The sequence below is a fragment of the Phoca vitulina genome, unplaced genomic scaffold, assembly GCF_004348235.1.
Source record: "Phoca vitulina isolate PV1807 unplaced genomic scaffold, GSC_HSeal_1.0 scaffold16, whole genome shotgun sequence".
Classification (NCBI taxonomy): Eukaryota; Metazoa; Chordata; class Mammalia; order Carnivora; family Phocidae; genus Phoca; species Phoca vitulina.
Window position 1 is genome coordinate 1,306,475 of NW_022589719.1, and position 22,417 is coordinate 1,328,891.

General features: G+C 47.8%; 1 protein-coding gene across 6 annotated transcripts in view; it reads left to right on the forward strand.

Moving 5' to 3' along the window:
• The window catches only part of NAV2 (neuron navigator 2), a 385,703-nt gene that overhangs the window by 258,046 nt on the left and 105,240 nt on the right, over window positions 1–22,417 (forward strand). For all 6 annotated transcript variants that reach the window (XM_032413834.1, XM_032413835.1, XM_032413836.1 and 3 more), the window contains one exon: window positions 6,577–6,699. In XM_032413834.1, the coding sequence (XP_032269725.1) occupies window positions 6,577–6,699 (123 nt within the window). The remainder of the gene's footprint in view (window positions 1–6,576; window positions 6,700–22,417) is intronic.

The window sequence follows — 22,417 nt, forward strand, 5'->3', positions numbered from 1 at the left end:
TGCAGGTACTTTTCATCAGCCCACAGCATTTTCCTTTAACCGTATGCAACAAAGTATGTGTTGACATATATGCTCATCTAGTTATATTGCTATTGGCAAGGAATTATACATGTATGTGTGTGTGTATATATATGTTTTTTCTTGTATTCCATTTTCTTTGCTATCTTCACATTTAAATCAAAAGTTTATCCAAAACATATAGACAGGTTGACATGGCTTTGAAGAAAAAAGAATCACCTAGGCTTGATTCCCACCCCCCACCCCCCGTTTTGTACTACTTTCATTTCTTGCATTTGAGTGTTTCTGTTGTTGTTCTGCTTTGTCTTTTCATGCCATGCTCTATTAGACATGCACGGAGACTGATGAGGTCAGTATGTATTTCTTCCCTTCCCGTCCACTCCCCGCTCCCCCAGTCCTTGACAGAAGGTGATTTCTTTTGCAATTAGTGGAAGTCAGTTTGTGTTACTAACACAGGCTACGTTGAACTGTGAACTCTGGGCACGAGGAGCCACCTTCCCCTCCTTCTGGAGGTGATTCACAAAGCCAGTTTCACTTGTTTCACATTGTTGTCTCATTACGTTTAAAGAAGAGATCTATTGGCGAAACGTTGGATTCAAAATCTGGTGTATTTGTTCTAACAGGTCCTATTAGATTCCAAAGCTTTTTCATAGCTAGTGTCAGTTACATAGAATGCACCTATTTTGTCTAGGAAGTTCTTCATAATAGGCATGTGGTGTTCACAGATCTCTCCTGGCCTGAGGGATGGTGAGTCTACCCTACAAGTCTGGTCATTCCCCCAAAGGTCTGAGATGACACAGAGAGGATTCAGACAAGTGGTGCATTTTGAAAAGTCCATAGAAGGAATTTCTGATGAAAAAATGCTCACCCCAACTGGAGTATTAAATGATAGAAGTCTTGAAATGTCAGGGTTCTCTTTGACACAAAAACCAGAGCCTGTTAGTCATTTGCTTAGTACCTTTGTAGCTAGCTTCCCTGGCTCAAAGTCAGAGGTCTCAACCCACCTGGCTCCCCAAGTGAGCCCCGGTCCCCGTGCCACCTGGCTCCTGTCTATTCCTGCTGCTCTAGCCACAGTGATCTACTTCCCATCCTCCTAACTGAACCTTCCTCTCCATTTCTCCCTTTGTTTGTACGTGATACCCATGTGCCTAGACGGATCCTTCTCCTGTGGCTGGCAAACTCCTATGCACCCTTTAAAGGTCAGCTTACATAGCTCCTCTATGACTCTCCCCCAGGGTGCTCTGAGCCTGTCCTACATCCATCTGCAATACTCACGCTCTTCATGTCGTAGTGGAATTATCTGTTCAATGTCGGAGTCCCCTGTAGATTTTGAGCTTCACCAGGGCAGGAACTAGGTCTTTCCACCCCTGTAACCCCAGCCTAGTACAGAGCCTGGTACCTACTAGTTGTGCGATTAAAAAGTGAGGAGGGGACGCACAGTCACTGCTCTGTGATATGGGCAGTCACTGCTGATGGTCACAGCAGCTAACACGTTTGAAGTGCTCCCAGGCCCTGGGCTTTGTATAGGGCCGTGCCCACTGCAGCCCCGTGAGGTTAACCTGTAGTTTTGCCCACCCTGTAGCTGAGGAAATGAAACTCAAAGGAATTACACCAAAAAGTGTGACACAAAGCTGGGGTTTGAACCCACCTACCTGCACTGTGATCCTGACCACAATTTCATTGTCCTCATCTGAAAAACAGATAATACACTTGATGAGAGCCTTGAAGGTACGTGTCATGACTTATGGGTAGCACTTAGCACAGTACCCAGGTAGCCTCCATAACCATTAGTTCTTATTAATAATGATGCACCCAAGGTCCCCGAGCCGGCAAGGGGCAGAGGAGACATTTGAACCCAGGTCTTTCTGACAAGAGAGCCCTGATGCTAACTCTTATGCTCGTGGGCCAGCCCATGGTGCCCCAGCCTTGAAAAGAAACGCCCCCCACCGCACACACACACCTTGTGTCGTTAGCCCAGCCTCCATTGGGGGGCCTCCAGGGAGGCTGTGGAAGGCGGAGGCAGGGCCCCTGCACCCATCACTGCAGAACTTGAGACGGTGATGTGGAAATTGTTGAGCGGCTTGGTGGCTTAGTCAGGACCCCACCAAGCAAACATTAGGATGTTACTGGCACATCATTAGGCTCCAGCACTAGTTATTTATTTCCCCAGGGAGAAGGAACCCTACAGTGTTGGTGCTAGAGGATCCAGTCCCTGGATCTGCTGCTTCCTTTCTTGTGACCTCAAGCTACCCTGTGTGAGCCTTGCTAAAGCTCCCAAAGATGGGGCATGGCCATGGCTCCCCTGCCCCCACCCCCACCATCCAGAACACAAGCCTTCTCGGCCCTGCTGGACAAGGGCCGCTGATTCAGATGGACGCACCAGTGACTGCTTCACCTGTAAATTAGCTTTCTTAAGGGATTAACTTGATGAAGGCAGTCTATATTAATATATTCAGTAGCTAGTTCCTACACAAATCTGGATCAAACCAAAATTTTATTTTTCATTGAGAGTAGAAGAGTTATTTAAAAACATATAGGGAGCGTTTTGTAAATGAGGCTGTTGGAATCAGTGGGTAATAATTTAAAAATAAATATTTTACATTAGATTGTTGAGTGTGAGCCTGGTTGTAGTGACAGCTGTCTCCTAGTGAGAGGACATAAAATAGAACTTATTTTTAAGAATGTTATAAAAACTATATATGATCGGATATGTGTTTTTACAAATGTCTGGGAAAAGATGTAAATTCCCCATTTCCTCACCATTTCTCCCCACCCCACCCCCAATCCCTTACCCTCACCCCTCTCACACACAGTGAATGAAATAGATTTGCGGGGCACCTGGGTGGCTCAGTTGTTAGGTGTCTGCCTTTGGCTCAGGTCATGATCCCAGGGTCCTGGGATCTAGCCCCACATTGGGCTCCTTGCTCAGCAGGAAGACTGCTTCACGCTCTGACCTTCTTCCCTCTCATGCTGTTTCTCTCTCTCTCTCTCTCTCAAATAAATAAAATATTTTTTAAAAAAATGAAATAGATTTGCAGCAAAGCTGGGTCACAGTCAGATTAGTTGCATTCAACTCCCAGGCTCTTTAGTTCTCTGTGCCATTTGCGAAGGCAGAGGATCTGATTTATCTTGCCTTTCCTCTCGGCCTGAACGAAATCAGAATTCCCCGTAGCAGTCGATAGACCGAGGTAACACATGCAGTCCCATCTCTCCAGGGCCCTCCCACCGCTGTGGGTTTTCATTTTTGACAGAACCACGTCGTGCTCGGGTGTTAGTGGGTTGGGGGCTGCAGCACGTCTCAGCATTCGTCTGTGGACCAGGCCCTGCCCCGCGCCTCTGCAGAAGGCGGATGCTGTGTACCTGGGGGCCTTGTCTACACGCCTGGGTGCGTGTAATTGCCCAACTCTGAGTGTTGTTTCACCAGCTATAAAAATCCAGCAGGGAAATGAATGCGAAAATGAGTTTGTTTGTCCTTTGACAAGATCCCCGCAGTTGAAAAGTTTTCGTGTATATGGCTGGGTGGGCTTTGCTAAAATCAAAATTAACTGCCTTGCTTAATGGTGCAGCAGATTGTGTTTTGAAGAGCTTCCCCTGAATTCTCCTTGAAAGGACATTTGAGCTAGAAACTCCAGCCTCTGGCGAAGTCACTGCATTTTGATCTAGGTGGGTGCTTTTTTCTCCTCGTGCTGGCTGTAGGATACGTACACGGAGCCCACCACTGGAACCTGGGTTACACCGAATGGGTGGGTGGTTGGGTAGACAGATGGGTGGGTAGACCGGCAGATAAACAGTTCAGTTTGCCTTTCCATATATCTTAGGTGTCATGTTTGCCGGCAATTAAGAGGGAGGAAAACGTGGGGCGCCTAGCTGGCTCAGTCAGTGGTGCCTGCAACTCTTGATCTCAGGGTTGTGAGTTCGAGCCCCACACTGGGGGTAGAGATTACCAAATAAATAAATAAATAAATAAACTTTCAAAAGAAAAAAAGAATTGATTTAAAAAAAAAAAAAGAGGAAGGGGCACCTGGCTGGCTCGTTCGGTGGAACATGCAACTCTTTATCTTGGGTTGTGAGTTTGACCCCCAGGTTGGATGTAGAGATTACTTAAAAAAATAAAATCTTTAAAAAATAAAAAGAGGAAAGCAAACCTGTAATCGGTGTCCTCCCCAAAAGTTTTTGCTAAACCCCATTCTATGCCTGTGTCTTTGGTCTTCATGCAACACAAACAATTTGTCATGAGCACTTAGTATGTGTCAGGCACATGGGATATAGATTTCAACAAAGTACAAATAGCCCTTGCCCTCAAGGAATTTACCATAGAGTGTAGGAGATAAGCACTAAAAAGTAATTACACAAATAATTATTGAACTGTAGCTGTAATCCCTCTTTTTTGTTGTTTTATTGAGATACAATTCATAAAATTCACCCTTTTAAAGTATATAATGCAGTGGTTTTTAGTATATTTACAGTGTTTGCTTTGGGTTTTTTTGTTTTTTTTTTTAAGATTTTATTTATTTATTTGACAGATAGAGACAGAGAGAGAGTGGGGAACACAAGCAGGGGGAGTGGGAGAGGGAGAAGCAGGCTTCCCGCCGAGCAGGGAGCCCGATGCGGGGCTCGATCCCAGGACCCTGGGACCATAACCTGAGCTGAAGGCAGGTGCTTAAAGACTGAGCCACCCAGGCGCCCCTTTGCTTTGTTTTTCATATGACACAGTGGAGTGAAAAACTCAGTCTCATCTGTTGTCATTTTGTTGGTACAACCACAACCAATTGGTTTGACTGCTCCAACAGATTTTACATCATGTTGGCATTGCATTGCCTCTGATCATTAATGTCATGAGGGGCGGGAGGGGACATCAGAGAAGTTCCGTTTAGATGTGGTGTCCTGGAAGCTGCCCTAAAGGAGAATTCTTTTGACGCATATGGAAACTTCTTCTTACCCCAGATGCGCCAGTGAGAACTGTCTTCTCTGCCCCTAACTGAAACGTACTGGTCATGGGCAACCTCCACAGCATCCTGTAATTCCATCTTTCTAAGGATATATCCCAGAAAGGACCCAAACTCGAAGTAGAAGAAAGTCCAGAATTGACAACCCTCAAAATCTACTTCATATATTCTAAAGCTAAAATACTAAATGCAGTGAAACATTTTGTGTGATGTAGCTCAGCGGACTGTCTCAGGAAAATCACCACTCATGGGTCTTCTTAGTAAATGTCATTTCAGGGGCGCCTGGGTGGCTCAGTCATTGGGCTTCTGCCTTCGGCTCAGGTCGTGATCTCAGGGTCCTGGGATCGAGCCCCGCATCGGGCTCCCTGCTCGGCGGGGGGCCTGCTTCTCCCTCTCCCGCTCCCCCTGCTTATGTTCCCTCTCTCGCTGTGTCTCTCTCTGTCAAATAAATAAATAAAATCTTTTAAATAAATAAATAAATAAATGTCATTTCACTTGAAATGTGAGACACCTGCATCTTCAGACACCTTGCAGGTCTATCTGATGGCGCCCGTGTGAGAATTCAAGGGAACCGAGTTTGGTTTCTTGCTCTGCCCAACTTTTGTCTTGCCTTCCTGTCCTCCTCTGAAGCTGGGGGTGATGGCACAAGCAGTCTCCCTTATGGGATTTTGGAAGGAGGATTTTGGAAGGAGGGTAGATGAGGTAAAGCTGCTTTGTACCTGAACTACCCCCTGCTGGTGGCGAAGCTCTCAGGGACTGGTCTGGGTAACGGATGGCTATCTATACAGAAGCTGCAGGGGTACCCCCTCCCCTGGTAACACCGACTCCATTGGAAGATAGCTTTGTGGACTCACCAAGAAATCTGCAAGAGTAAATTAGTGTGAGTGTTGTTTGGAGAGTTTTGTGACAACCCTCTTAAAGCATCGATATCAAAGGTGAAATTCACCATTGTAGATACTTAATGACACCCCTAATAATGTCTTCCGTGTATATGGTCTTACACAAATTGCAGAGCACCTTCATATGCCTTATCTGGCTAATTCTCATGTCTGCCTTGAGGATGCAGGAAGGCTGTGATATTCCCATAGTTCAGATGAAAGACCCAGGACCCAGAGAAGCAACTTGCCCGTGATGACAACGGTGGCTCATCTGTCCTCTGTCTTTCCTTTCCATCCTCTTTTAAAAGCTTGCCTACTTTCTCCATTGCACTGTTCTGTCATATTTTTTTCCCTATGCTTTGCTAATGATTGTCAGTTCCACTCACATTACTTAGGTAAAACACCTGCTTGTATAATTGCCAAATTAAAAAGAATGTCATGAATATATCTGACAGTTAGTGTTATTCACTAGTTCCCTTCTGCTTCATAGATTCCTGTGAGTTTGGGTTAATTAAGCCGAGTTCTATTTTTGCTAGCAAGTGGGTGATCCTTTGGGTTGAATTAACAGCGGAGTTATCCCTGGGCTGTGATTAGTGACAGAGCCTCGGGAAAGCCTCAGTTCCTTCCCCCTTAGAGCACGAGATGGCCATGCAGGGCTCCTAGATGTGAACAACAAGACTGTACATGAATTGCTCTTGACCGTATTTTTGCATCATCCTCTGCTCCTGTTGAAGGTACATGACCGATGGTGGACTTGGCCTCTACACTCGTCGCCTGAACCGGCTCCCTGATGGGATGGCTGTGGTGCGGGAGACCCTGCAAAGAAATACCTCCCTGGGCCTTGGCGATGCTGACAGGTAAGTTTGCTCCACTTGAGACTGACCAGGTGCAGAACTCATTTCAGAGTGGCCTGAGAAGTGAGGGTATGATATTGAGAACGACGGGCACTGCCGTGACCCGCGCAAGGGGTGAGAGGCCTGACGCCACGCCTGGGGTCAGGAGCTGGCTCAGCAGGTAGGAGAGTGCTGCCAAAGGGTTCCTGAGTCCTGCTTCTGGTTAGGGTGGCGCTTCTGACAGCAAGAGTAGAGGGAGTTCGGGCTTGCGTAATTTGGGATGTTGTTTTGACTGTTGCTACTGTATCTTTGTCGATTCCCCGGGCCCCAGGGATCTGCTTTACTTCCTCTGTTAGCCAGCTTTCTAGGTACTGGACTTGGGAACACAGTCCCTGGTGATGCACAGAAGGCCTGGGTGCCCAAGGGAGTGCTCCTGGCCTTGGCTGAGGAGGCTTCACTGTGGGTCTCCTGTGGCCTGGCACTGGGAAGCAAGGCTTAAGGATGTAGTTTATATAGCACATGCTGAGGACCTGACATGACAGCACTTGACCGGTCTTCATTACAGCCCACGTCAGAGATGAAAAGAGCTTCAGAGAACATTACAGTCTGGAGGGCTCTTGGGTAATCCTTACTCTGGCACAAACGGATTCTATGGCCTTGAGCAATCTATTAAAGAAGGGGTTCAGACTATATGATTTTCCAGATCCCTTCCAGCTCTGATGTGCTGTATTTCTAGATTTCAATACCCTTTAATGATCTGACCGTTGAATTATTTTGCTGGTATACTTGACCTCTTTCCCCATGTGTGTTGATGAGACAGAACATGGAATTTAGATGTGTGTGCTTGAAGTCACCATACATTTTTGGGTGCTAATCCTCATGGGCCAGAAAGCCACATATTTGCAGCACAAAGCCAGCTTCTTGCTGTTCTCTTAGCTGGATATAGTTTTTACAAAGAGCTAAGTGATGTCTGTGGTTCTCTGGCTTAAGAGAACTAGGGCACGCTGAAGTTACCCCCAGGAATGGCATTTGCTCAAGAGGAATCTTCATCTTTTCTCTGGGAAGACTGAGAAGCCTGTGCTGGTGTAGAGAACACTGAATCAGTTGTCAGAAACCTGGAAGCTGGCCCAGGCTCTGCCACGAACTTGAATTTGCCCTTCTCAGAGTCTCCCAGGGCCCAGGGTGGTGATTTATGCCAGAGGTGACAAAGGCTCTTCACCACAGTGTCAGCTCAAGTTAGCTTTCTTCCTGTAATTAATTTGTTTAAAAGTATTGGTTTGAGAATTCCATAGAAAGGTGAACCACTTAAGAACTCCTCTTTCTTTTTTTTAAGACTGCTCTTTTTAAATTTTTTTTTAAGATTTTTTTGTTTTTTATTTGACAGAGAGAGAGAGAGTACAAGCAGGGGGAGCGGCAGGCAGAGGGAGAGGGAGAAGCAGGCTTCCCGCAGAGCAGGGAGCCCGATGCGGGGCTCGATCCCAGGACCCGAGGATCATGACCTGAGCCGAAGGCAGACGCTTAATCGTCTGAGCTACCCAGGCGCCCCTCTTTTTTAATTTTTTATTTATTTTTATTTTTATTTTTTTTAGAGAGGGAGGGTGGGGAGGGGCAGAGGCAGAGGGAGAGGGAGAATCTCAAGCAGGCTGCACGCCCAGGGTGGAGCCCAACATGGGGCTCGATCTCACAACCCTGAGATCATGACCTGAGAGAAAGACACTTAAGCCCTGAGACACCCAGGCGCCCCGGAGAACTGCTCTTTCTAAGGCTGGAACGCTCTATAACTAAACTCTTCAGAGGAAATATTATCAGGGAGAAAGTCCGTTGTTGTAACACCCCCACTGGAGATTTCACAATTTGCCTAGTTATTTTGCTTATTTGTATTCTCCTGTAAACATGTAGCTGGTTAGTTAATCTATTAGCATGAAATTCAGGCTTTACAAGGTACATTTTCCCTTGTAGCAAAAGAAGAATCTGTGCTAGGCAGTTTAATTTAATGCTTCATTGCAGGGTTAATGGAATTATTATAGATCACAGCTGAGCTTGTTCCTGCTTTTGGAGGTGGAGGACTGGGGGTGGGGGCTGGAAAGATGGATAGTGTTTGTTATGTTGTCCAGCTCAGCCTCTTTGATGGGACCAACTGGACAGCAATGTCTTCTGGTTCTCCCAAGACTGGAATGCTCAGATGTGATCATTTAAGACTGAAAGGATAACTGACCAGCTTTTAAAGGTAGAATTCAGGTGGCTTTTTTTTTTTTTTAAGTTAGGATCTAATAATGCTTATAAATCTCCTATTTCATACAAGTTTTGATCTGTAGGCAGTGAGATATTTTCCATTGTTCTAGAATATGTTAAACTTCATTCATCTCTAAAGTTACTGTAAACAGACCATAGAAATGCTTCATCTTTGGCTAAGTTGAAATTGTAGTAGATTTGTTGCTGTAAAGTTCTTCATGCAAATCTCTTCCAAAAACTATTATATTCTAGATGAGTATTTCCCAAAGTGGGAGGCTAACATTAGTGGTATAGGAAATTATTTTATTTTATTTTTTTTTTTTTAAGATTTTATTTATTTATTTGACAGAGAGACATAGCAAGAGAGGGAACACAAGCAGGGGGAGTGGGAGAGGGAGAAGCAGGCTTCCCACCGAGCAGGGAGCCCGATGCGGGGCTCGATCCCAGGATCCTGGGATCATGACCTGAGCTGAAGGCAGACGCTTAACGACTGAGCCACCCAGGCGCCCGGAAATAATTTTAGATAGTAGACAGGGAAATATTTCTTTTACATTTTAATTGTAATATTAAAAAAATGTATAACTAGTACATCAAACCCAAGATTTTACAAATATTGTTTCAGGTAAAGAATAGTGTTGGTTTGAGACAATTTAATGTGAAATATCAAAGGAGAATATCACAGATGGTGTGCAGGTATTTTTTTTTTAAAGGTAGTATGCAAATGGCTGCAGACAAGGTAATCCTATTCTTGTCCCTATAATGAGAAATATGTTCTTTAAATTATTTAAATTAGACAAGTGAAAAAAATACCGACAAAAAAATGCAGCACCTTTCCAGAATTCTTCCCTTTTAAGCTGAAAAAAGAAGGTCCCAGAGCTGAGATATTTCCCGGAAGTTCTTTATAAAAAGACAGCCCAGTCCTTAGGGTTCACGCATAGGCCGCAGACTGCATGCGTGCTACGAAGGAAATAGGAAAAGTACTGAGGGATGAGGCCTGGTTAGACATTGGCCAAGAGAAGAGGAGCGTAAGAGAGCAGATCACCTCACCATACCCACAGGAAAATCATTAACCTCAGCGGTGCAGCTCAGGAGCTAGAGCTCTTCCAGGGGAAGGCCCCAAAGGACGCTGACCTAGCACACAAACCGTGGCTGTTAGCAACAGGATGTGGCTGGGATATCTTCAGGGCTATTAAAAGGAATTGATAGGAATAGGTACCTTTGGAGCCTGGGAGATAGGGACCATGTCAGTCTGAGAGTCCTGTATGTCACCAGCCAGCGTCTGAGAAATAAGAAAGGATGATAGTCAATCCACAATGCCAAGTCTGCCCTTGATCTGCTGTCACTCTTCGGGATTGCCACCCCTGGGCTCCAGTTTTTACCTGATAGTCATCAGTGGCCCCTTCCAGCGAACTAGAGCCAGCCAGCTGAGGGGGCAGGATCAAAAGGGACAAACGGAGGTGGCTTGTTCCAAGTCGCTGGCCCCAGATAACAGGCAAATACAGAGAGGTTTGGCATGGAGTGCCCCGGGGAGCCAGGAGGCCGGCCTCACAGACCGTCAGATGGTTTGCTAAACTCCTGCCAGTTCCTGCATGCTGTCCCTTCAGGACCCATCAAAAGTTCTTGAACTCCTGAGAGCTGAGTGCTTTCAAAGTGTAAAGCTCAGGTCTGGGAAAGCTTCCATTCCCAAGGAGCTCTCTCTGTCCCTCCACAGCACTGCCCTGCTGTTTGCAGCCCTTGCTGACGTCACCGACGTGCAGTTCCAGGCTGCTTCTAAATGGCGTCCCCCGGTCATGCAAGTGTCACTGTGGGCACAAGGACAGAAATCAGGCCCGTCGTGCACAGTTAGGTCGGGAGGAGGGCTTTGGAATGACTTGGTTACTTTCTTCTACACCATTAGAATATTTATTGACCTCCAGTGGCCCTTATTAACTGAAGTGGTAATAAAAATAGCACAGCGAGAATGCAGTGCGGTAAAACGTCAGCCTGAGACTTGAACCAAATGACAGGGGCCCTCTGATGTCATGCCAAGAAACCAAGCAGGAAAGTGTTTCTGTTCCTTCTTGTTACAGGGTTTTCATTGCCCTCCAAGCTCTGAATGTTTTAGGTATTGAGATTGCACTTTGAAAATGAGGATTCAGAGTCACTGTACAAGCTTTACCGTCTGTGGTTGGGGCCCAGACCCTGGTGCTCAGAGCTGTCCCAGTTTCAGCTTGAATTGAGAGTCCCACGGTGTGAGGATGTAACTGTGCAACCTGGTATTTCACCAGCCTGCCAAGCCCAATCCTCCTCCTCACCGGGAGTGCCACAAGATGTCCAAGAGCCCAGGGCACTGCTGGGCTTTGTGATTTGTATGCAACAAGGCGGCCTCCTGGCACCAAGCAGTGTATTCACCAATTCAGGCCTGACCTGCAGAGAGGAGTTGAATCCAGGCCAGAGGTCCCCAGCCAGCAGATGAAATTCGTGGGAGCCCTTACCAGGTAGTAGGTCCCCAACCCAGGTGTTTCTTCAACCGAGCCCCTGCTGGGGTGTGCAGATGAGAGGAAGCACCAATGGGAACCAATCCCTTGCCCTCCCTTCCAAGCCCCTGGTAGGGAGGGTAGACAGGGTAATGGCCCCACAGGGTCCACAGTCTAATCCCCCAGAACCTGTGGATATGTTACACCACATGGCCGGGAGGGACTGCAGTTGCTTATCAGCCGATCTTTGGATAGAGAGATTAGCCTGGACTATCCTGGTGGGCCAGTGTGATAACCAGGTCCTTAAAAGTAGAAGAGGTGGGTGGGAGATGAGGCAGAGCGATGGGCTGTAAGGACCCCACTTGCCCTGCTGGCCTTGAAGACGGAGGGTGGGGCCACAGCCAAAGCGTGCCCGTGGCCGTGGCCTCTCCAAAGGAGAAAAGGCAAAGGGAACGGACGCTCCCCTCGAGCCACCCAAGTGAGTGCGGCCCTGCCACCACACGTGCTTTCAGTCCATGAGACTCAGTTTGGATTTCTGCCTCACAGATCTGATAGTGCATTTGTGTTGTTTTTTGCTACCGTGTTTATAATAATTTGTTACAGCAGCGATAGACAACTAATACAGACCAGAAAATAAAAACAGTAATAGTCACCATTTCCCAATGGATTGCTATATGCCAGGAACTGTGCCAAGCACCTTACAGATATGATGTTGTTTCCTCCTAACCCTGAGCCTTTGAGAGGAGGTATCATCCTGGTTTCATAGACATAGCAGTGGTATCCTGAGAGGGTCAGGTCAGTAAATATGTGGCAGGTTACATACACACCTGGCAGGTGTCCAAACTGGAATTGAAACCCAGGCCTGCCAGACCCTGCTGATGCTCTAACCACCTCATGTAACTGCCTCTTTAGGGAACCCTCAGTGCAGAGATTCTTCCATTCCCTGGCTCTGGGCCCTTATCCTGGTGTCCTCTCTTTAAATGAGCCCCTAGTCACTAAAAATGCAAGCACACGGGGCACCCGGATGGCTCAGTGGATTGAGCGTCCGACTCTTTTTTTTTTTTTTTTTAAGATTTTATTTATTTATTTGACAGAGAGAGAGCCTGAGAGCACAAGCAGGGAGAGTGGCAGGCAGAGGGAAAGGGAGAAGCAGGCTCCCTGCTGAGCAGGGAGCCCAATGCGGGACTCAATCCCAGGACCCTGGGATCATGATCCGAGCTGAAGGCGAATGCTTAACTGACTGAGCCACCCAGGCGCCCCCTTGAGCATCTGACTCTTGATTTCGGCTCAGGTCATGATCTCAGGGTCCTGAGATAGAGTCCCAAGTCAGGCTCCGAGCTCAGCAGGGAGCCTGCTTCTCCTTCTCCCTCTGCTCCTCCCCGTGCTCACTCTCTTTCTCTCGCGCTCTCTCTCAAATAAATAGTCTTTAAAAAAAAAAAAAAGAGGGAAAGGGGGATATTTTATGACTCCTCTCCCCCCATCCCAGGCTTTTGGCCCCTGGACACAGCAGATGGGCTTGCCCTCACCCCTTTTCCCATCACTGGTCTCAGACCTCAAGGAAAAGGCCCTTTCTTATACAAAAACTGAGCCAGTTTACTCCATGGCCTCCTTGCGGGTTTGGACCAGTGGTGCTCATTTTTAAATTCTGATCTCTTCTAAACTTGTGTTGTTGGCTAGGGGGAGGAATCCACAATTTCAAGATCCCAGGTGAGGACCGATGCTTCCCTTTAGTGATCCAAGAAATCCAGGGGCCCCCAGAATCTGCAGGGATTCTGCAGTCATTTGTAAAATTCCCTTTCCTGGCCCTGGCTAACCACTCTGTGGTCCCCGAGGCATTGCTGGAGTTTCTCTACCCAGAGTTTAGGGATCAACAAGCCTCCATGGCTGGACCATAATTTAAGGAGCTCCCCCAATCCTCCCTCCCTCTCTACTCGCTGTCTCTCCTCTGTGTCTGCCCTGCATTGTGAGTTCTTCACGAGTAAGGTAAGGGGGAATTTTTCCTTCTTTTACCACTAATTTCACTTCATGCCATCTCTAGGTGTCAGTATTTGAACCCCATTTCCCCTACAATCATGTGCTGGGAGTGAGAGAGTATAGATCGGCACTGCCTAATATAAGAGCCACTAATGAAGTGTGGCCACGGAAATGTGAAATTAACAAAAATTGAAAGTTGGGTTTCTTCGTCACACTAGCCACACATTTCAAGGGCTTTCAAGTCGCATGTGGTTTGTGGCCACCCTACCCAACAGCGTAGACAGAACATTTCCATCATTGTAGGAAGTGCTTTTGGACAGGACTTTATAGAAATCACCTAGTTACATTTCAAAAGGCAGCCGTGGAGTGAAAGGAAGAGGCGGGGTTGGCAGTCATGAGACCCTGGTTCCTGTCCTCACTCTCACGCAAGTCCCTTAACTCTCTGAGTTTTGAGGTTTTTGTCTATAACATAAGGGCAGTACTCACACCTGTCTCCCAGGACCATTGTGATGAATACTCGAGGTGAAGGTGGTGAAAGTGTCTTGTAAGGTACCAAGCAAAGATAAAGAGTCTGAGTATTCCTCTGTCCTGGAAGCCATTCGGAGCAATCTGGGTTCTGTCTCTCCACGATTCTCTCTCTCTCTTTTTTTTAAGATTTTATTTTTTAGGGGCGCCTGGGTGGCTCAGTCAGTTAAGCGTCTGCCTTCAGCTTGGGTCATGATGCCAGGGTCCTGGGATCGAGCCCCATTTGGGGCTCCCTGCTTGGCGGGGTGCCTGCTTCTCCCTCTCCCTCTGCCGCTCCCCCTGCTTGTGCTCTCTCCCTCTCTCTCTTTCTCAAATGAATAAATAAAATTTTTAAAAGAAAAAGATTGTATTTATTTATTTAGAGTGTGAGTGGGGGGAGGGGCAGATGGAGAGGCAGAGGGAGAATCCCAAGCAGACTTCGGCTTGATCCCACAACCCTGAGATCATGACCTGAGCTGAAATCAAGAGTTGGACACTTAACTGACTGAGCCACCCAGGTGCCCCTCTTTTCTTTATATTAATTAATTAACTAGTAATTAAGCCCTCTTCTTTCCATAACAGCATAGAGTAACCACATATACTAGAAGAACAATTGTAAAAGCAGTGAAGCATTAGGACCGTGGAGGGTGGGGAAGTAAGTGAGAATATGACACGTCAGAGAGGGAGAGAACCAAGAATACAGATAAACTTACCATACGGTCCTCTGCGGTTGCACATTTTAGTGGTAGTTCAGCACTGAGCTTCCTACCAGCCTAAGTGAAATGAACTTTGTCTTGCTTTCCCCCCTCCCTTCTCCCTTTATCTTTTCTTGCTTGGGTTGACCAGCTGGCTGATCTCTCTCTCGCCTCCATCTCTTTCTCTGTCCCCCATCTTCCCTCCCTCACTGTCCTTGCCTTCCCCTTTTGACTGCCTGTTATACCTACGAGTGCCCCTGCTCATTTTCTTAGTTCTGCATTATACTCGTCTTTTTGGGACAAGAAGATGCCTCCAGCACAACACCCAACATCCATGATCCTCACTGCGTTTCCCTTCTGTCCCTCTCCCCCTTCTCTCCTGCTTGTGGACAGCAAAGGGAGACACAGTAGGAGAGAGTGAGAGTTCCATTCATCTGAAAGCTCATAAAAGGAGCCTTAGAGGCAAATCTCTATTTCCGTGGTAACAGGGTAGTAATTACTGCACTGGCTTTTCCCAAAGGCCTCTTTGCTGCTGGTACCACTGGCTTCTTTTTTAAGTAAGAGCTGCTGCTTGTGGGATGGGTGGGCAGGGGGCCACCTGTGCTGAACAGGAGGGTGGTGCTGACAGGAAGCAAACCATCTGCACTTTAAGCCACAAAGGAATTCTCCCAGAGGGGTTGTGCAGAGAAGAGAGTGAATAGTCTGTGGAGTATCATTTCACATGCATGCAGTGTTTTCACTTAAAAAAAAAAAAGGCAGGATAGTGACCCCATGAGAATCTTGCTCCCCAGTGTTGCCCAACTTTGTAACTGCATTCCAGGTTACACTACAGTAGAAGCACAGCTAGCTGACTCTGTGTGCGTGTGTGTGTGTGTGTGTGTGTGTGTTGGAGTGGGGAGCACGGCCATTCTCCCAAAGTACATTTCCCAAAACTGGTGCCTTTTCAGTAGCTGTTTACAGGTAATTTGTAGACTTGATGGTTGTTCCAAGTATGAGAAGACATTTAGCAATATGAAAGCAAGAATGGGAGGTCAAAGAGAAAAGCCTAAATGGGGCACCTTTTCCTGGGCTTAACTGCCTTAGCAACCCAAAGCTTAGGCCTCCAACCCCAAGTCAGAATCTGACTGCATCTGTCCCCTGTAACAGAAAATGGCATCATGTGTTTTAATCCAGGTACCTGGGCTAGTCTTTGCATTAGTCAGCGTAGGATCATTTATGCTGTGTAACAAACAACTCCAAAACACCCTCCTCACTGTCTGGCCATTGCAGCTCAGTAGGAGTCTATGTTGTACATCATCGTCACTCTAGGACCCAGGGTGCCAGAGCACTAGCCATTTAAAGCACTGGCAAACCATAGCAAAGAGAAGGATAATGTGGTGAACCACATTCTGTCTCCAGAAATGGCCCATGTAACTTCCACTGATTTGTTGTTGGCCGAAAGATGTCACATGGCTACGCTTAAATTCAAAGGTGACTAGAAGTAGAATTCTACCATGTGCTTATGAGAATGGAAAATATATGGTGAACTGTACTAGTGACTATCACTGTTTTATTACATGCAAGTGATAGCCCTAGCTTAATACCATCTCCTCCCCATTATTTAAGCAATTCTGTATCATGCAGTTCGTCATATTTATACCTATGCATTGCCAGGCACTGTGGCACCCAGTAAGACTGATGGCCTTCAGTAGCTCCTCTGGGTTGGGAAGAATGAGCAGATGAGGAATATGATAACTGAGTTGCTTAAGGCATTGTAACCAATGCTATTGGTCATTTGTGTTTCCAGTTTTAGTATATGTGTTGCCGAAGGGAGTACTCAGGTGCATTTCAACAAAGTATTTGGACTGTGTTTTGCTATGTGACAGCTGATGGAAAATGCTGATGATTATTTGATACTTACTGAGCACCTACTATGCACCAGGCCCTGGGGATCCAAAGATGAGTAGGACATAGTCCCTGCTCCCTGTTCTCAAGAAGCTTGCAATCACATGGAAGGGTGAGAGGCCAAATAAGCCATCATAACTCACTGTGCAGGGTGCCATAGAGACTCTCACCATGTGGTATGGGAGCAAGAAGGACCAGGAGTATCCCTGGGGGCTAAATGTCTTCCTAAACTTATCATAATAGAACGCTGGAGGTTTCTTTTCCTGCCGGTGATGATTTGGAAGATCCTTCATAAACATTACCCAAGTGTCAAAAGAGGCCCTCTCATCTCATCATCTGTTTGAGATTTTCTTTTTGTTTCCTTTAATGTCCTTTATCATTTTTGAAGAGCAACCTAGCCTTGACTTCTGTTACTGAAATGCAACAGCTGATTTAAATAAGCCCCGTGGATAAGGCAGCCCTCACATTGGCCTGTGAAGTGTGTCTAGTTACAGTGTCACCTTTACACTGGTCACGCTGGACAGCTGTGCCAGCCCAGGGTTTTTATTCAAGGTTACCTTGCATGTGAATATTTTCCCCAGACCCACCTCTCCCAAGCCAGTCCATGTTGAATAGAGCTTACAGAGCAAAACTGGGGGGAAGGAGAACTTCAGAGTCACCAGTTGCAGCCCTCTCCCTTCACCAGAGGGAACTGAAGCCAGGGAGATTGTTAGTGGCCCACTGACCACTCTGTCCTCCAGGCTTCAGGGAACAGGGTCATCTCAGTGTGAGTTTGGAAAGGATGAACTTGAGAAAGCAACTCTAATGAAAGTACATTATCTCTTTGGTGATGATGATGACTAGAGCCCATGCAGGAAGGGAAGGAGTGCACTAGGAACCAGGAGACCTTGTCCTAGATCTGGCTTGGCCACCGCTGAACATCTTGGGCAAGATGCTTCTCCTACCTATCCCCAGTTCTTTGCGTGCGCTCAGACCGGCTGATTCTAACGTCCCCAAGCTCTCTTATGAGTCATTGTTCGTGTTTGTCACTTGAAGGGCAGGGTTCACAAAATGACTCATGAGTGTAGCTCATCCACACAGGCGGGGACCCCAGGAACTTTTCATCTCTGGTAGTCATGATGACAGGTGTCATCGTACGATGGTGCATCAATGCAGAGTGTGGTTCTTGCCCAAGGCCTCTGGTGTGTGCAGATCCAGTGGACTGAGAGGGCCCCCATTTCTGCTAGCAGACCTCTTCCGGAGGAGAGAAAGCCTCAAGGCATCTGTCTTCACTGCCCTTCAAATCTAGGCCTGTTCTAAGCTGCTATGCACTTAGAGGAGGGGGAGAGGGAGGGTAGCTGTTGCTGAGGTGGGTCCAGAGGAATGTCCAAAGTTGAAGGACTAGAATGAAATCTTCCAGAGGGGTATACGGGGTGGGCAGGGCTGTGGATGAGAGTCATGGGCCGTGGACCTTTCTGATGCTCTGGAGGAATTCTGCTGTCCTACATTGCAATGGATTTTGCTCTAACTTGGAGTATCACCAAAATTATATTAGGAGTCGAAGCTTATGGGATCGTAGTCTTATTTTCATTGAGATAAAATCCCAAGTGACTGATAAGTAGTGAATTATATTTGTTTGGGTGGGTGTTTTGACTTAGGATTTAATTAGACTTGGATGTACGTTGTTCCCTAAATCCGCACACAGAGTGGGAGCTGCCTTCCAGAGAGGGGGCCGTCAGCCTTGGGAACAGGCATGTCGGGGACTTGGAGGGACCTCCCTATGCTGTGATTTTTCATTCAGTTGGCAGGCTTTGCAAGGTACACCAGCGTCCTGCAGAGCTGAACAGCACTTGGACTGGGTTCATACAAGAAGACTATGGGTTTGACATATAAGGGAACAGGCTCCAAAAGGTGACATTCCTTTGCCATAGGCACAGTGCTATACGGGGCAAAGTTAGAATTTGAATGCGGGTCTCTCTGAGCACAAAACCTTTGCTTTCAGTCATTGTGTCTGCCTCCTCCTCTGTTCAAAGGCTCGCTTTCCAGCCCTTCAGAAGGTGAACGTCACTTGGAGCTACACGAGTAATTGCTGGGCATCTTCTCAGTGCCTAGCACCAGTCTAGGTTCTTGCAAAGGTGACAGCCTCTGGACAGCTGACCTTGAAGACCGTCTTTTTCCCAGGTCTCATTTCCCCCCCTCTGGAGGCTCAGTGAGAGGGGCGCCCGGAGTGCAGCTCAACATCAGGCCAGGCCAATCCCTCCTAAGGAAAGGAGGATTTTAGGGCCTCCTGAAGCTGCGGGTGTATTATTTTCCTCTGGAGAACATTTAACTACTTCAGTGTCAGAACCTCCAGCAGAGTCTTCCGAGTTGCCGTTGTCGCATTGATCACACCTGGACTCAGGGTCTGCCTTCAGCCGCCCTCCCCGGGGAGCGGCCTCCGCCGCAGACCCCCGGGGCTTTGCTATGTCTCACTATTACCCGGAGAGGAGGCGGGCTTTGTCTGCTCCGCCGCAGCCCTCTTGTTTCCCCTCGTCCACTGTGCACTCTGATTTATCTCCCTCATTAATCTGTGGTGCTCAGCACTGTAAAATTGCCTGAAATGAGATCTGAAGGGAGACTCTGACATTTTGAGGGATGTTGCAAGGTTGTACGGCAGAGATGAAAGGGGGCTGAGGGAAATGAGGTGGTTGCATGGCTCGGTGGGCTCAGACCCCCGCCTCTCCTTAGCTTCCCCTGAGATTTGGGGACAGGGACTCATAGCCCTACCAGTGGCGACATGAGGCTTGAAAAAACCGTCCTCTCTGGCCGCTGCTTTGGGCTGTCTTGATGTGCATTGTGGGTAAGCCATGAGCATGCGGCCGAGGAAGATGTGCGGCAGAACTGCAGGGCGTTTGGGTTTGGAAGGGGTCTGGCTTGTCGCCTCATACTGGGTGCTCAGGTGCACTAGAGGGGAGCACAGGAGCCCCTTTGGGTGTCCTCCAGTTAGCCAGAGCTGGCTTGGCTGGCTGAGTACTGTGGGGCAGATGAGGGTGGGCTCCGGGCACCCTCTGCCTTGTACCGTAGGCATTCCTGTGGGGAGAAGGGATCCATTTCTCCATGGCCAGTGTGGAAGCAATTCACAAGAGCTCTGGGCATCCCTGGGATGGAGGTTCCTTGGGAGGCTGCCCAGGACTCTTGGCAGTTTGCAGTCTGTGCTCTGAGTCTCATTAGCAGCCACAGCTCCCCTTCTTGAGCACCTATTGTGTTCCAGGTATTCTCTCAGATGGTTTCTGTATTTGCTTTAATGTCCCAAAGGACCCAACAGGACAGGAGTTAGCCCCGTTTCACAGATGAGGAGTCTGGGTCAGTGAGTCTAAGCAACTTGCCCAGGGGCACACAGGCAGTCTTGAATTCCAACCCAGGTCTGTCAGACTTCAAAGCCAATATTCTCTCCAGGATATCATGATGCCTATCTCTAAAAGGGGGCTGGGTGTGGGGGTGTGCCAATGACAGTTAGTCCAAGAATCCAGCTCTCTCCCGGAATAATCAGGAATAACCTCCAGGGGGTACCTGGTGACCCAGTTGGTTAAGCATCTGACTCTTGATTTCACCTCAGGTCATGATCTCAGGGTTGTGAGATTGAGCCCCGAGTTGGCTCTGCGTGGGCATGAAGAGTGCTTAAGATTCTCTCCCTATCCCTCTGCCCCTCTCCATCTCTCTCTCTTTTCCCACCTCAAAAAAAAAAAAATAATAATAACCTCCAGACTTCCTACCCAAGTAACTTTCATTCATGCTTTAAGACTGGCTCCAGCCTTCCCTGAGAAGCCTCCCTTCCCTATTCCCTCTTCCCTAACCCCAGCAGGGTCCTCTGGGGGTCTCTCATTTATCCAGGGTCTCCCCCTCACCTTTGGTAGCATGTAACGTGCCTTTGGTATGTGGTCTCCTTTGGGGCGCCTGGCAGGCTTAGTCAGTAGAGCATGCGACTCTTGATCTTAGGGTCATGAGTTTGAGCCCCATGTCGGACATAGAGCCTACCTAAGAAATATATGGTACATGGAGTGTGGTTTCCTCTGCTAAATTAAGAGAGAGGAACCAGAAGAATATCTTACTCTTCTTGGCATTCCCAGGCTTTGCAGAGCCTGACATATACTGTAGCAGATGGTTGCTATATATTTAATTAACATTATCCTAAGGATGATTAATAAGTCTGGCTGAAAACTTAGGTTCCCTCTCCTTTTCCATCCCGTCCATTGGCAAGTCTTGGGCATAGTCCCTCCAAGTGATCTCTCAAATCTCTCTGCTTCCTTCTCTCTCTCTCTCTCTCTTTCCCTCCCCCATTCCCCCACATCTGCCATCCCATGGGTCCAGGCTGCCCTTATCTCTCATTGAGCTCCCAGTGTGGCCTCCTGACTGGGCTCATTGTCTCCTCTGTGGCCTTTTGTGTGGTACATTCTCTAGCCACTATGATCTTCTTTAACACGTATGTCAGATCCCCTCTGCCCCCCACCAGAACTTTACCTCAGTGGACTCCCACTGCACGTAGAATAAAACCCAGACTCTTTACTATGGCCTCCAAGGTAGGACATGTTCTAGTGCCTGCCCATCTCTCTGGCCCCACCTGCTCCCACTTTCCCCTCCTTGACTCATGCCTCCATCCAGGGCCTTGAATTTGCCAAACGCTTTGCATATGCTGTTTCCTCTCCTTGGCTGTGCCCCCCACCCCTCTCCCTTTGCCTTCACAAGGCTGACTCACCCTGTCTTTCAGGGGTCCACTCACACATCACCCTCCTCTCAGAGATGCTGTCCCCAACCACTCTATCTAACAAGGTCTCAGCTGTTAGTGTCTTTTAGAGCATCGAGTCTGTTTCTCATCCCGTAGTTTTATTTGTGTATTATGACTCCCCATTCGACCATAAGCATCAGTAAAGCAAACTAAGTCACTTCTGTTTGCAGGGGACTCTCTTTCCTAGCACAGTGCCTGGCTCAGAGGGCTGCTCATTACGTGCACCGTGAATGGGCGAATGACTCTCCAGCTCATGGTGCGGGGTTAATGTGCAAAATACGTAAACCCATGTGATAGAGGCGCCGCCCAACAGGAGAAGACGCTGCCCAGGCAGACCAGGGCACTGGCCAGTCAGGCACTAGCAGCGGTAAACAACTCACGGATGGCACAGAAGTCACCTGGGTGCTCTGGCTTATACTCAGTCCCCATCCAGTCCTCAAAAGAAGTGAGCCATGGCCCCAGCCTGCCTTCAAAAAATGGGTTTGTTGGTGTCCAGGAGCTTCTCCTGTGGGAGACTGAATGGTTTGACCCAGTCTCCTACCTTTTTTGGAAAAATGATTTCAAACTTAGACCCCCCTGACACGTTCAGACTCCAGCTTTTCTGCTTCTCAGCTATGTGACTTCTCAGCTGCATGAGAGGTTGGTTAACTTAGCCATCCTGAGCCCCTGTGTCCTCATCTGAAAAATAAAAATAATGAGCCCACTTCATGGAGCTGCTGAAGTGTGAATGAGGGTGATGCGGGGACAGTGTCAGCCCAGTACACGCCCTCGATGGATGGCAGCAAGTCTTATGTAGCACAGAATTAGAATGCATAGATGAGGAAAGGGAGGCACAGAAAGGTGCAGGTGCCTAAACTTAGGAGCCAGGATGGAAGGATGGGTCCTGCTAGCCCCAGGTCCAGCACTGCGGCCACCTGCACCTCTATCCCTCAGCATACCCTTCTCTTTGTGATTCTCCTCACCCAGCTCTGGTCCCCCTACTTCTCCTGTACTTGGGATACTCTGTCAGGAGAAAAAGCAGAGATGCCATTTAAGGCCTGAGACCCCAATGGGTGAGTGGCAGGAGCTGAAGTAGTACACACTCCGCATCCTGGCAGGAGGTCCCACTCTTTGGAACCAGCAGACTAACCACCATGTAACAACATCAGAGGTGCAAACCTGTGAAAATCCCCAGCAAAGGTCTTGAAACAAAACTTGAAAGGGTTTATGACCCTGTGGATTTGAACATCTCTTGGAGCCAAGCTATAATTCCCGCT